This window comes from Etheostoma spectabile, chromosome 5 (genome assembly GCF_008692095.1).
Source record: "Etheostoma spectabile isolate EspeVRDwgs_2016 chromosome 5, UIUC_Espe_1.0, whole genome shotgun sequence".
Taxonomy (NCBI): domain Eukaryota; kingdom Metazoa; phylum Chordata; class Actinopteri; order Perciformes; family Percidae; genus Etheostoma; species Etheostoma spectabile.
Genome location: NC_045737.1, coordinates 28,214,652 through 28,230,577, shown reverse-complemented (window position 1 = coordinate 28,230,577; position 15,926 = coordinate 28,214,652). Strand labels below are relative to the sequence as shown.

At 46.4% G+C, this 15,926-nt stretch overlaps 1 protein-coding gene across 1 annotated transcript in view; it reads left to right on the top strand.

Annotated features, from left to right (window-relative positions):
• kat6a (K(lysine) acetyltransferase 6A) overlaps nucleotides 1–13,418 on the top strand; it is a 39,988-nt gene extending 26,570 nt beyond the window's left edge. The window contains 6 exon segments of the mRNA XM_032515941.1: nucleotides 2,164–2,257; nucleotides 2,398–2,629; nucleotides 5,897–6,089; nucleotides 6,197–6,892; nucleotides 7,136–7,397; nucleotides 7,708–13,418. Of these exon segments, the coding sequence (XP_032371832.1) occupies nucleotides 2,164–2,257; nucleotides 2,398–2,629; nucleotides 5,897–6,089; nucleotides 6,197–6,892; nucleotides 7,136–7,397; nucleotides 7,708–11,012 (4,782 nt within the window). The 3' untranslated portion in view covers nucleotides 11,013–13,418.
• The last annotated feature ends 2,508 nt before the right edge of the window (nucleotides 13,419–15,926 follow it).

Sequence of the window (15,926 nt, the reverse complement as noted above, 5' to 3'; positions counted from 1 at the left end):
TCCCCAACTTGCAAAAGGTCGGATTTGCTCCATTTTTTGATGATAAGTTTTGTTTAGAAAACCTTGAATCCATGTAAGACACAATCAGGGCTGGGCGATATATCGATATATAAAATATATTGTTATATTGTTAAATGTAATATGGAACCATATCATATAGACCATATTGCATATGTCAATATAGTTAAAATTTACACAGTGATCCTTGCTCTGAGCAAGCTGATGACCCAGCTCTCTGCACTGCCCCCCCGCCACCGCCCCGCCTCTTTTATGCACAGAGGGGGGAGGGGAAGGAACAAACACAGAAGCAACAACGTCTGCGGAGCGTGGGGAGGACGAACTGGTTAGTAAAAGTAAAAGCAGTGGCTCAGTAATTTGGAGAGGGTTCGGATTCAAAGTATCAGATGAGCAACAAAATCCCGTTATATGTAGGGAGTGCCTTAAACAAGTTACAGCCAGAGGTGGAAGCACTACAAATCTTATTCACCACCTAATGCAGTGGCACAAACTGCAATATGAAGAGTGTGTGAAACTGCGCGCTGCAGGAGCCCCAGCCACAAGCCATTGACATCCCCAAAAAGCTCCATCCCCAAGACAGAGCCCACTGCACTTCATTTTCCCGCAGTGTGCCTTATGAAAAGAAAAGTGACAAGCGGTGTACTATAATTAAAGCGGTGTCCTATCACATTGCTAAAGATATGGTCCCTGTTGCAACTGTGGACCAAGCCGGATTAAAAAAAGCTACTGAAAACGATGGACCCGTGATATGAGCTTCCCAAGAAGCCCTGCCACAAATGTAGGCTGAAGTCAGGCCGAGCCTTGCTGACCGGCTCGCTGACGTCACCCATTTTGTGTTGACCAGCGATATGTGGTCGAGCAGGACGTGTGAGCCTTACATGAGCCGGGCTGCTCACTTCATTCAAGACTGGGAGATGAGAACCGCATGTCTCAAGCTAATATTTCAAAAAAGAATTCTTAAACTGAGCAATTTATTTAGTCCTTTCTTTATATATAAATGCTGCCCTTACTAGGGTTTGTCATATTTTATTCTTTTGTAATGTTCAGTGGATTAGTGAGAAAGGAGAAGCAAATCTGTAATTTGATTTTAATAAACAATTTATAGTTGTCAAACTAAAACAAGGTTGATGTTGTACTTTTCTCATATAAATATAGTTATTTCAGAATAAGATTAACCTATTTTATAGTCTAATTTTATTAAAGATATTATTTTTAAATGTGCTCCTTACAGAGCTTTGATTTCATAAAAAGGTCCTCCTGTTGTTATACAGTATTTATGTTAATATTTTATTGTTATTTGAACAGCTGAGCATTTAACCAAGAACCAGGTGAACAAACCTGTTTATTATTTATTCATTTGATTTTGCAACTGTCCACTGAAATAGCCAGTTTCAATAAAACTATGTGGGACATGACATATTTGGCTTTGACTTTGACTGAACATTTTGTGGTAAAAAATATTGGGATATACATCGTCAGCCTTAATATATCGGGGTATGACTTTTGGTCCGTATTGCCCAGCCCTAGACACAATGTCTTCAGACACAATCCATGTCATCAGAATCCCTGAACCCATGTCAAGGTGCACACGTGCAAGCAGGTTTTTTTGAGGTGATGGCGGTGACGATATCAGACCCGCTGTAGGTGTCATATGATCACGGTAACCGTCCCAGCCCTACTCTGAATTTGGTATTCATTTTGGTAAGTCCACAACGCCACCAACAGCATCACGCCTCCATTTGCAAGGAATTCATACCTGTAAATCATAACCACCCTCCTCAAACTTACCAACACAACTACATGAACCAAAATGGAGAGACAGATGTATAAAAAATGAAATGAAACTGAAATGCCCTGTCATCACTCCGCACAGGTGCATTCCTACAGATAAACAAATGCTCATGTTGTGTCCCAGATAAACACTGGGCGCTGTCAGCTCCGTTGCCCCTCTCTGTGGAGTTTGTGGTCGCAGGTGCTCCCATTAACATGCCGCCTTGCTGCCAAAACCCAGCAGTTAGTGAGCGGACGCAGCACCATCAACACCCTGCTGTACACTCTCACAGGCCTGCTCTGTGACGGGGTTTCCATTATGTTTTTTATTTTTTTCTAATGACGGTATGTGTCTTGTCTCTCCCTCTTCTTCAGGAGAAGCACTGTCAACAGAAATACAACGTGTCATGCATCATGATTCTTCCACAGTACCAGCGCAGGGGCTACGGACGCTTTCTCATCGACTTCAGTAAGGGCTTCAGCCATAAACAACACAAATCACTGTGAAATGTATCTGATGCTTCTTTTGATCGACGAATACATTAGAAAAATCCTGTGGTGTACAACGTTTGAGTCTCAAGATGTCTTTTTGTTGCTCCCTCCCTGCAGGCTACTTATTGTCCAAATGCGAGGGCCAGCCAGGCTCTCCAGAGAAGCCTCTGTCGGACCTAGGCCGACTGTCCTACATGGCCTACTGGCGCAGCGTGGTGCTGGAGTGTCTCCACGAGGTCCGCGATCGGCAGATCACCATACGACAGCTTAGCAAGCTGACTGGCATCTGCCCGCAGGACATCACCACCACGCTGCACAGCCTCAACATGCTAGAGCAGCGAGGAGACAGGTCAGATTCACATTATATCTGGGGGGTCTGGGGGTAGTCAGCCCGGAAAATTAACACTTCATATCCTGTTTTCTTGTCAATATAATTCAAATTGTAATTGATATTGAATCTAGTTTAATTATTCTCCTTTATTGTTCAAAACTTGCATATTCAAAACATCACACGTTATAGGATGTTTTTTTTTTTTTAGTAAATCATGTGCAGCTTGTTAACCTTTTTAAAGCCATAAATTCCACAGTTTAAATCACATAAAATAAGCCTGGCCAGAGCAGTGGTCAGTGCAGAGCAGCAGTATTTAGCTAGCCAGTGGGATTATTCTTTCCTCACTAAGTGTTGTCCCCACAAACGTATACTCAGCTAAACATTCTCCTAATCCAGCTCCAAGGAACAGGCTCATGTGTTTTTGGCATTTTAATCAGGTTTAAGTGTAAAATTGTTGCATTGCTGTGCAATATCACACAAAGCTTAGTTTAAGAGCTACATGGCATCTTGCACAAGCAAATCAGTTTGCTATATACAACAACCCTATCAGATGTTGCAGTACTAAATAGCAGAGAATAAAGTCAACCACATTAGCTAACTTTCAAGACATGGAAGCACGTTTTCCTCCCATCCCCAAATGCTTTGTGGAGTAGCCAGACCCTCCTCCCTCGCGCTTTGGCAGAGGGTCTGGCAAAGCGAGACTGTGTTACAGGTGATACAGTACTAGGGCTGGGCAATATATCAATGTTGTATTGATATTGCGATATGAGACTAGATATTGTCTTAGAATTTTGATATATCATAATATCGAAATATGATAAGTGTTGTCTTTACCTGGTTTTACAGGCTGCATTACAGTAAAGTGATGTCATTTCCTGAACTCACCAGACTGTTCTAGCTCTTCTATTATCTACCTTTACCCACCAAGTCATTAAATCATTTCTGGAGAATATTTATCAAACATCTCATTGTGTAAATAACATTTTGTTAGCACCAATAATCAACCCTACAGTATCGTCGCAATATTGACATCGATTTCCAGGGTAATGGGTTGCCGGATTACTGGAAAACCTTCGGGCCAGATTTTCATGGAACTTGTTGGAAGGGTGTAGCATGGGCCAAGGAAGCACCCATCGGACATAGGAGCATTTAACTTTGGTTTAAAACACAAAACATTGACAAGCTTTCTAATGTAAGTAGAATTGTAAATGTGCTGCAAAAGTCCAAAGTTATCACATGTCACTAGGGCTGCAACTAACAATTATTTTAATTGTCAATTAATCTGCAGATTATTCTCTCGATTAAAGCTGCAGTAGGGAGTTCTGAGAAAACGTGGACTTAGCCTAAAAATTTGAACGAGCACACCTTACAGGTCCCTCCCCTTGCTCTCTGCTGCGCTACAGCCCCCCCTCCAAGCTCCTCCCCCACAGCGGGGCCTGCCGTGAACGCGCAGGCTAGTAAGCAGGGCCACCGATGCTTTCCACATCCTCATGGACAATACAGGGGATTTACTCTGAGTAGGGTATAGCTTATATAAAAAAATTGCTTATTTAAAATATTTCTATTAAAGTTTTGTAAATTTTTTCAATGAAAGGGTTTAAAATGATTTTTTATGTAATCGCTCATTTGTGACAACAAAAGTAGCACTTTACACAATACATTACTGAATTACCTTTTGGATCTAAACTTTCAGTAGGAGTGATGAATCAGTGAGAAAGCTCAATAAGCCAAGGAATAACATCTTAGAAATATGTCTTTGGTTTTATTTTGCATATGGGTAAAATAAATCAGCTTTTTCAGAAAAGTACTCCTGCACAAGGAAATACTGAACATTTGATTTGGACTGAAGACGATTCCTTCACGTGCCTCTGTGTCTGGGGCCATGTCTGACCTGTTGAAGGAGCACAAAGAATTTGTGTCAGACATTTGATTTGCAAATTACATCCTGAGGGGGAAGAAAACGTGTTTAAAAATAATCAAAAGTAGAATTCTGCATTGCCAAACTTCGACAGGGACAGCGCACAATTAAAGTTGTTTAACCATAGCTACATTTGTTGTGATTGACAAAAAAACATTTTGGCTTACTAATTGTAGGTATCGAAACAATATTGCTTATACGGAGGGTGAAGGAGTTAGCAAGTAAAGTTAATCTTCACCTGCTACAACATTCCTGCTGTGCCACAAGCTAACAAGCTAACTGTTAGACTTAGCAACAAGCTACAGAGTAAACTGAGATTTGCGCTATCACCAGTGTACTGAAAGTGTACTGTAACCATCGATATCTTAGTTGTGTAGTTCTTAAAAAATGAAATAAATCAAGCGGATACTTACATGTCAAGCAGAAATGTGGCTAACGCTAGCTCTGAATCCGTGTTGAATCCTTCTAGGAGGCATAGCTTCCTCCACCTCTGAAAGCCGCTTCGATGTTGACCCTCGCTTTATTTCGGGCTCGGTTTAATTCTTAAGCTCGCTTTTTGTCATCGGTCTTCTTCTGTTTGCCCGTCTTTGTTTTCTGAGCAGGTGTCACTCGAGAAATTGGCAGTTTTCCTGAAAAGTTATTTCTCCGCGATTAGCACAACTGCAGCACACTGGCAATCTTGAGCTTGAACACGGCACGCGCTGTGCGGGGGAGGGGTATGAGCGGCGCGTACACGAGAGTGATTGACACTGCTAAGACAGTCCTCCTTGCTCTGATTGGCTGTTTCTGACCGGGAGCGGTTTTATTTCTGCTAGTGGCAGTAAGAGGACAGAGAGGAGCCACAGGAGCTTGATTTTTTCACAGATTATCTGTCTCATATTCTACTGTCAGGACATAGTGACAGTTTTAACAAATATGTAAAAAATACATTTTACAAAAGTTACCTACTGAAGCTTTAATCAAGTAGTTGTTTGGTCTAGAAATCCTCAAATGTCTTTTCTCCATAGGTCAAATATATTCAGCTAACTGTCACAGAGGAGAAAAAGGAAACAAGAAAATATTCCCATTTGAGAAACAGGAATCAAGGAACCTTTTTTTTTTTTCTTTCATAAAAAGTTACTCAAACCGTTTAATCAATCAAAATAGTTGAACAAAAATTTAATAGTTGACAGCTAATAGATTTAATTGGTTAATATATGCAGCTCTACACGTAGCCATACACGTATGCACTCAACAAGCTAACATTAACACATTAACACATTGGTTTAACACATAGATGCTACATTCTTCTCATTTCTGCTTACATGTAGAAAAACATGCATACAGAGTTCTAATGCTCCTTTTGGTTTCTGCTGTGGTTTTGTCAGGCTCGTCCTGGTGCGGAGGGAGAAGTTGGTGTCTAACCACATGGCTCGTCTCAACGCCCGGCCACGGCAGCTGGATGTCGACCCCGAGTGTCTCCGCTGGACTCCCGTCATTGTAACCAACACTGTGGTCTCTGATGCAGATGACAACGACGATGAGGAGGACGAAGAACCAGAGGAAGACAACCGCAAGGAGGTAACTTCTTTGAATTTGTTTGCTGTGGAAATAATAGATTGATGTCGAAGTTGTTGTGCATTCTAGTTTATTAGTTATTGAGTTTATTCTATTTTCTCTGTAAATAGATCAAACCAAGTCACAGGGTCCCACCAATGTCCTGGCACATGCGCCAAGGGAAGAAGAGGGATGAGGACGAGGACGAGGAAGTAGAAGAGGAAAGAAAGAGCTTGCCGGGGTTTCCCATTAGCCAAAGCTCTCCAACTCCCCCTCCCATTCGCTGTCCAGCCTCTGTCCCAGAGCCACCACGTCCCCCTCCCCCAACAAATGGAGAACGCCGACCACGAGGGCGCCCACCCAAAAACTGGCCTTGGGGCAAGGTGAAAGACAACACACGGGTGGGACGACCACCTAAGATCCGCCCCGTGGAGGACGAGGATGATGAGGACGAGGAGAGAACAGAGGGAGGAAAAACCACAAGCTCTGCCTGCAGCCCTCCCTCCCTTTTCTCCCTGGATAGACATGCAGATTCCACAGCCTTTCACTCCTTGAACATGGCCAGGCACCCCTCCATAACCCCTACACGAAGAGGGCGGCCCCCAAGGAAAAAGAGAGGCCCTAAACCCAGAATGATGGAAGGGCCCGGAGAGGGACTAGCACAGCTATCTGTGGTTTCCAGGTTGAATGAGTCTCTGCCTGTCAGGAAGAGCTGCTTCAGTGAAAGCAGTGAAGAAGAGGAGGATGATGATGACGAAGATGATGAAGAGAGTAGGGCATGCTCCCCACCCATCCTTACCAAGCCTGCCATGGGGCTTAAATGCAAGGTAAGAAACTTAACAGTGTCAACAGTGTTAACCGTTGATGTAATGTAATCTTAGAATTAAGATAGATTCTTTGCCTAGTTAAAAAAATGAATGAATTAATTAGCACTCAGTTGTATTTAGAACTGGATTCACATCCATGCCATTTACTATAATCTTCTTGATCTCAGTCAGTCCATGTCTGTTGTATAATTTTAAGGTACATTTTTAAAGGCACACTTAATAACCCATCCTGTTTCTACCTAGAAGCCACTGAGGAAGCGTCGCTTTCGCCAGCGGAGCCACCCTCACAGCAGCGTGGTGACAGAGACGATTTCTGAGACCACAGAAGTGTTGGATGAGCCCTTTGTGGACTCCGACTCGGAGAGGCCTATGCCCAGGCTGGAGGAGGAGACGCCCCTGGGCCACCCACTGCACCGCTACCCCCCAGCCCGCTCTGCGCTGAGGTTGTCTGACCCAGCGCCCAAAAGGGGCCGGCACTCCAACCTCACAGATTCAGAGGAAGACGGTAAGCAGACAGGGTTTTGGTGCCAAACTTGGGCAGGATTAGTGATGATTGGTAGTGATGGCCAAACGAAGCTTCATGAACCAGTGTCTTTATTTTCTGAGCCCACTAGATGGCGCTCTTGGTTTTAAGAAAAAGGCCTAAGGCATTCTAATTCACTATGTTCTCAACCAATTCTGGAACAGAGAGCGCCATCTAGTGGGCTCAGAAAATAAAGACACTGGTTCATGAAGCTTCATTCGACCATCACTAATGATTGGTTTGGTACGTGTGCAGCCTTATCTAACACTGGCTTATCTCTTGCCTTCTTTAGAGCTAACACCCGTGCTGAAACCCGTGGCTGCTCTGCCAGCAACTCCATCTGAGAGCCTAGTGGCCAACCCAGAAGTCCCAGTCAAGAAGAAGAAGGGCTGGCCAAAGGGAAAGAGCCGCAAACCCCTGCACTGGAAGCAACAAGGACCTGGAAAACCCCCTAGTGGTGGGCCAGCCGCAGATAGCCAGGCCCAAAGTGGGGATCCGCCACCCCCTAAAATCAAGATGAAGCCTGGCCGCAAGCCCCGGAGCTGGTACTTGCAGCGGGCCCAGGAGGAGGCAGAGCGGCAGGAGCAGGAAAGACAAAGGCTGCTGGAGCAGCAGCTGGACAAAGATCCTCAGCTGCTCCAGACAGAAGACCGCAACAGCAAGCGAGTCTGCAGAACCAACACTGACCGAGATAACAAACCGAAAGACTCTGATGAAGAAGATGACTATCTTCCTAAGCCTGTTGAGCAGAAAGTGCCCAGGAGGCGAGGGAGACCACCCAAGAATCGTGCCCTCCTCCAGCCACCACAGCCTGCCCCCAAACCACCTCCCACCTCTGAACCTGAGGAGGAAGAGGACGAGGAGACTGGAAGGGCCTGGGTGGAAGAGAAACCTAGCCGTCCACCGTCCCGGGCCCGACAATCCCGGCCTCAGGACACAGATATGGGTGACAGGGAAGAGGACGATGACGATGAGGAGAGGGAGGGGGAGGAATGTAGCAGTGTCGCCGGAAGACGAGCGGCAGTTCCACCAGGTTCAGGAAGCAGGCGCAGTGAAGACCACGACGCAGACGATGAAGGTGATGGGCACTTGGAGGACAAGAGCAACAGCAGCAACAACAGCAAGAAAAGAAAAAGTCAGGACTCTGAAGATGAAGAAGATGATGACGAGGAGGAGGAGGAGCCTGCCTCCCGTGCAAGCTCTCCCCCTGTCAAAGAAGAACCCCAAGGTGGAGAGGCTTTTTTAGACATGGAGAACAGCGTGGCCCGGGACTATGTCAGCAAGCAGGAGGAGGAAGACGAGGAGGAGGAGGAGGCTGAGGAAGAGGCGCAGGAGAACAAGTGTCGGCCCTCCTCGGCCGACCCGCAGCAGGAGGAGAGGCGGCGCAGAGAGCAGGAGGAGTCGGCTGCAGCAGCTGCAGCAGTGGAGACGGTCACGGCCATGTCTGTTCCCTCTGAGCCCCTGGAGCTCCAGTCGCTGCACCCAGACGATAAGGACGTCACGCTGCTGATGGAGCCCCAACACACACATCCACACGCCCACCCTCACCAGCACTCTGACTTCAAAGAGGAGCTGGGACACCATCACCCACACCACCCCCATCACCACTCCAATGAGCTGGACCTTGAGACTATGCAGGCCGTCCAGTCCCTGACCCAAGGGGAAGCCCAGGACGAAGAGACAGAACCCCAGCCACACCACGGGGCCTACCAGGACTGTGAGGAGACACTAGCTGCCTGCCGCACCCTGCAGAGTTACAGCCACACAGGGGAGGCCGAGGAGGAGGCTCTGGCCCTGGTCGAGGATTGTGGGCCCTCCCAGCACAGCAGCCCCATTGGTAATCCTCCAGTGCCGCCCCTGCCGAGTCAATCTGTGCGCTCGGTGAACAGTCCAGGGTTGCCCTCGGGCATCTTGGACACAACACCAGCAGGGCAGAGGGGAGGGACGCCTGGCCCCACAGGGGCAGTGGGCAGTGGTGGGGGTAGTGGAGGGGGGTACACCCAGATCACGCCAGAGCATCCCAGTTCCCTGTCCGCCCCCTCCCAGCAGAGCATGGAGACGTCGCCAATGATGGATGTGCCGTCCGTGTCGGACCACTCGCAGCAGGTGGTCGACAGCGGCTTCAGTGACCTCGGCAGCATAGAGAGCACCACCGAGAACTACGACAACCCCAGCAGCTATGACTCTACCATGGGGGGAGGGGGTAACGGAACAGGGAATGGCGGGAATGGAGGGGGAATGTCGGCTGCTGTAGTTGGCGGAGCTTCCACGGCTTCCTCATCATCAGCCTCCTCTTCTTCAAACTCCGCCCCTCCGTCCTCCTCCCAGTCTAACAGCTGCTCCTTCGTGCCAGCCCCCAGCCTCACCTCTTCCACAGGAACTGGAGGATCCCAACTATCGATGGGCAGCTGCAGCCTCATCCAGCAGACTGGATCAGGACCCAACAGCGGACCCGGTGCCAGTAACGTGGGCAGCGCTGTGCCCCAGCCCCCGCCACCGTCACAGCCATCCAACACCCCCAGCTGTGGCATTAAGTCTCCTCAGAGCTGCGGTGTGATCGAGAGGCCTCCCAGCACCAACCAGCAGCAGCAGCAGTCCCAAAAAAAGGTTCCTCAGCAGCAACAAGCCCCAAACCCCCAGCCTCCACCGTCGGCACCACCCCCACCGCAGCAGCAGCAGCAGCAGCAGCAGCAGCAGCAGCAGGCCCTGTCGCAGTGTAGTATGGGAAATGGCTTCGCCTCCACACCCATGATCATGGAGATCCCTGAGAGTGGAGGCGGAGGAGGGGGCCGAACCCTGTATGAGCGCATGGGTCAGGACTTTGGCACAGGGGGCTACCCCCAGCCCTCTGCAACCTTCAGCCTGGCCAAACTGCAGCAGCTCACCAACACCATCATGGACCCCCATGCCATGCCCTACTCTCATTCCGCCTCCGTCACCTCCTACGCCACCAGTGTTTCTCTCTCCAACCCCGGGCTGGCACCTTCACCCCACGCCCCCCTCTCTCAGGGCCAGCCCACTATGACCCCGCCTCCTAACCTGAGCTCTGGCTCCATGAACCTGGGCTCCCTGCAGCTGCAATGCAACATGCCCACCACTAACATCGGCCTGGGACCCCCGCCGCACACGCAGCGGCTACAGGGCCAGATGGCTACGGTCAAAGGCCACATATCCATCCGGTCCAAAGCCACTCAGCAGCTGGCCCCGGCCCCGCACCAGCAGCAGCTCTACGGCCGCAGCTCAGGGGCCGTGGCCATGCAGGGCACCCCGCGCACCCTGGCCGTGCAGCGCGGCATGATGCCAAACCTCATGCCCACGCCAGCACCGTACAACTCCATGAACATGACGCCTCTCAACGCCATGTCTGCCGGCTACCGAATGCCTCAGCCCATGATGAACAGTGGTTACCACGGCAATCCCCCTTACATGAATCAGCCAGCTCAGTACCCCATGCAGATGCAGATGGGCATGATGGGAGGGCAGGGTTACCCGCAGCAGCCTATGCAGCCCAATCACCATGGCAACATGATGTACACTGGCCCCTCCCATCACAGCTATGCGGGTGTCCCCAAACAATCACCGTACATGAGCAGATGAGCAGCCAAGAACTGAGACAAGGAGACATGAGGCCAGAGCTGAAACTCGCTGTACTCTAAATGTCCATTACCCCCGTTCACCCCCTCCAGTGCCACGGCAGGCACCAGCGAGTGGAGGTGGTCGGAGACAGAGGGGGTCTTTGGGTTTCCTGTTTTTCAATGTTGTCATTTCGTCCCTTTTTGTTTGGGCTCGTTTCTCCACCCCTCCCAGCGGGCTGTGTGAGGGAGCAAGCCGGCGGGGGACCCGGGTTTGGGCGTGTACGTGGACCTCTGTTGTGCCATGCAGCTTCCGGCCAGGCCTGCACAGTCCTCTGTCATGTGATTTCACACAGGCCCGGGGGACTCCTCCACATCGTGACGCGCAGGAGGAGAGCAGGGGAGGACAAGAAAGACGAGGAAGATACACAGAGAAAGACAATACAGGAGTACCTCGCTTTGTCAGACTGCGTATGAGAAACAGTGGTTAACTGAATATATTCAACCATGCACACAATCTTTTAATTGATATAGGAAGCCTTACCTTGAAAAAAGAGACAATGAAACATTGTAGGCCGATTCTCGTTTTTGTTTTGTTAAACATAATGTTGGGTCTTATTTTTGTTGTTTTTGTTTTGTTTTTTTGAAATACTCGTGTGCAGCCCGACTTCTCATATGCTTTGGTCTTTATATGTGTGCCATTCTGAACTGGTGATACATCCTCTCGCTCTCTCAGAAATACCCAGACTTCTCTGTGGGCCAGTTGGTCAGAAAAGCAAGGAGCGGGGCCTCCGGTGTTTAGGTGTTGAGCTGTTCCAGAGTCTCCGTCTTCCTGAATGGACCTTGTTCAACAACAAAGGCACAAAGAGACGAGCGCGTTGCTGTCTGTCCAGTGTCCATAAAAGAAACAAGTAGCATTATTTTCCAGTTTTCCGCGGCCACTCCGAAACGTTTTAGATGTAAATATTCTGGTACTTCCCAATATCCAGTGCAAACTCATACACACACACACACACACACACAACACACACACACACACACACACCACACACACACACACACACACACACACACCAGCTAGCTGTCACCAATTGGCGGCTAGCTTGGTAAAGAACAACGGTCAGCTGTTCTTATCCACACACCACCGACAGACGGTGTACTATTTCAGCCTTTTTTTAGCAGTTTAGGGAACGCAGAACAAACGGTGGGATTTCCATTTCACTGCTTTAAGGAAAGTCGGTGACCTAAAGCTGACCTCTCCTCTTAAGTGTTAGTGACCCAAAGAGGTCCACAGGCGTCTGCTTTTCAATGGTGTATTCTGTTAAAACTGTTTTTTGGGGTTTTTTTTTTCTTCTCTGCAAAATTCTGCACTCCAATTGGCTAGAGATATGGCAGTAGACAGTTAGCCTTTATAAAAGGTGTGCCTAAATGCCTGGTCTAGTGCACGGTTCGGCCCTCACGTAGAGGCCCACTCATAGTAGAGCAGGGTCCGAGGGGAGAAAGCGTTCGGGGATCCTGTTGGTTGTGGCGGTGCGACTGGCAGGGCTGAAACCGTAGACCTTGTTGCTCCATGTACCAGTATTCAAAGTCAAAAGAGGAACTTTCATTTTCTTACAGACCTGACACTGCATACTTTATTTGTGTGTATTGTTCTGTTCTGTACCTTTTTTATGTTGTGTTTTTGTTTCTTTCTGAATTTTATCAGACTGGGCAGCTTTCTTTTATGACACAAGCTGACTCTTTTTGACTTTAGAAAACCTATTGTAGAGAAAATGTTTTTTCTATAATATAAAAGGAAACTCTGACATTGATATTGGTACTGTCATTTTTTTCACTTCTGTTTCAGGAAAAAAAACAAAAAACAAGACCTATTTTTTAGCTCGCCTCTTGGGTAATAATTACTAAGAAATTCAAAATTTAAAAAAATTACCACTCACTTTTAGTGACTTTAAGATGCCTTTAACCTCTCCATTCCATCTCATCTCTAGAGTTTTTCTATCTTTGTGTAGTATATTAATGCTATTTTAAACAAAAGGACTACAAATATCTAAAGGTCACTTGGAACTCTTTTTTTTTTTTTTTTCCTTTTTTTTTTACTTGTGTGTGTATAGGATGACTTCCTTACATTTAAGAGGCATGTAAAAAAAGGAGCTCAGTATATTTCTGTCTGTTTATATCGCTTCCCTTTTTGTATCCTTTGTAATTGTACATGTTGCGTTGTATGCTAAGAGAGAGCGCAAAATAAAGAGAGGAGCGACAGCTGGGCACACAGTGAAGGTTGATTTGCCCCCGGCGGCCTCAACTCTACGCTGTCCCTGTATGTATTTCCATTAATTCTGTTTTTGTTTTTTGTTCTTTCTTTCTTAGCAAGTACTTTCAAAGAACTCTGTACATTTTAACATAAAATGAAAATAAATTATGTTGAGCCATTCACGTTTTCCTTGAGCTTTTTAAAGTTTCCGAGTCCGTTCTACAATTCCATCATCCTCTCAGTCCAGTCCTTTGAGGGGCAGAGAGGCCGTAACCATGCTTAAAACCATGCACGGATCATTTCAACCATCAACAGACTAATTTGTATCTGGAATTTTGAATATTTAAGTAGAGTTTGCAAATTAGGTACAGGACAAATTGTTAGTGGGGTTGAGAACTAGTTTTGCAAAACAAAACAAGGATTTTCTTCTAAGTAGCGTACGTTTATTTAAATGTCTAACGTTGCGACTCGGGACTAAATAACCAATAGTCAAAGTGTGAAAATGAACATCTTTAGTGACTCTGCCTAGCCGTGGTGGAAGATGTATTCAGATCCTTTACTGAAGTAATAGTACTAATACCACACTGTAGAAATACCCTATTACACGGAAAAGTCGCGCATTGAAAACGTTAAGAAAAAGTATGTCAGTGTCAGTAAAAAGTAAAGTAGAAAGTCAGGAAAAGAAATGACAAAGTACCAAAATATAAAATACATGTACTATAGTACTTTTACTTGAGTCCTTGACTAACTGCCACTTTGATTGTTTGAAAGCCGTTTGAATAGTCTCTCTCTCATGGTGGGGGGGGAATTCTCTGGGCAGGCAAAGCAGAGAAAGGGGAGGTAATCTTGCCCCTTATGACCTCATAGGCATGCTCATGTTAAAGGTAAAAAAAAATCAAAGTGATATTTTCATGCCATGGGACCTTTAAGTAAAAGCTGTTATTACTTCTTCTACCACTGGTCTCATGTCACATTTCTAACTCTGCTCCTGCTTTAGGTTTCATTGTGTTTGTAATGTAGGAGTCCATCTGTCATGGTGAGAAGCTGATTGGGAAAATAGTTTTCAGGGATTTAAAATTCTTCTATTTTCACCCTTCTTGTTTGAAATATAAGTGCATATTCAAAATCTATATTGCTCATTCAAACATCCTGTTTAAAATCACCCAGCTGGGCAGAGCCCCACTACTATCAAGGATTAGGATGTCTTCTACCTGAGCTTCGTTATGAAGGGCTCAGGGTGTCATTTATTCTGACAACAGATTAGGGAAAGACCAGACTTCATTTAATTTTAAGAAATTCATTTTTACAAAGCTCCACACTAGTAACGGATTGATCAGTGTTACCCCACACGGTTGGCGAGCATCTTTAATGGACTTTTGGATATTTGTGGGATATCTTTGAGCACTTGTGGCCACTAGATGTCCCTGTAGTATAGAAGCATGTCATGTGTTATCACGTCACCCACCTGAATCATCACACACTCTGCATTTTGGTTGTGAATGATCTGGTCTCAGACTGTAATGTGATATTGTGATTATTGTAACAATATGCACTTACTTTCTAACTCATCTTCCCCCATGGGACATAAGTCTTCAATAACCCCTCTCCATTGCATTCGGTCCCTGGCAGCATGTTGGGCCTCCCCCAGGACAGAGGTCCGTCTGTTGTGTCACAGTTCTGCGCCGGTTGGTTTTGGGCCTCCCAGGTTTTCTTTTAACAGGTGGTGTCCATCTTTTTTTAAAGATTTTTTTGGGGTCATTTTAGGCCTTTAATGACAGGACAGCTGAAGAAGTGAAAAGGAGGGGGGGACTACATGCAGCAAAGGGCCGCAGGTCGGAGTCGAACCCTGGCCTACTGCGTCAAGGAGTAAACCTCTGCATATGGGCAGTGTCCATAGGTGTCCATCTTAAGGCGACTGTAGTGATGCGGTCCTGCTCCATGCTCAACACGTGTCCTAGCCATCTCAGGTGTCTGTGCCCAATCTCCTTGGTGATGCGTCCTCTTTTCTTGTCCAGTTCATTGGAGATCTTATTAGGCCAACTATCTGCCATATAATCATGGAACACTTCCACTCTCCTCATGTCCGCTTTGACAGCTCGCCAGCTCTCTGGACCGTACAGCAGAACACACTTTACTAACTACGTATTATATTATATTATCATATATAACATATATATGATTTATATATATATATATATATATATATATATATATATAATATATACAGGAGCAGCTTCGTTAAGGCTGTATTGTTTTGATCTCCAGATGGCACGGAGTATGTAATATGTAATATTCCTGTAATAACACACATGAGTCATGTTTGTCAGCTCTGCATATTGTAAAAGCTCTATGTGTTGTTCTGTTTCTAAGCGTAACCAAATGTTTTCTTCTAAAACAACGTGGAAACTGAAAAAACATCATTTGGATCACTCACTCAGTGAGTCACTGACTTACAGTCATTTTTCCATTTTGGATAATAATTACTCTCATTTGAGATCCCCAAACTGTATGCATCTGGCGGGACTGCCCACAATTATCTATGAATAGCTCAATTGCTACATAAATAAATGCATCATAATGTCCGATGGATGATTGCACATTATTGTAAAAGCCCATGAGGTCCCGGGATGCAGCATCTAAGTTTGACTTTTTGATAAAACAGCACACAGAATAGTATGTATAATCAGG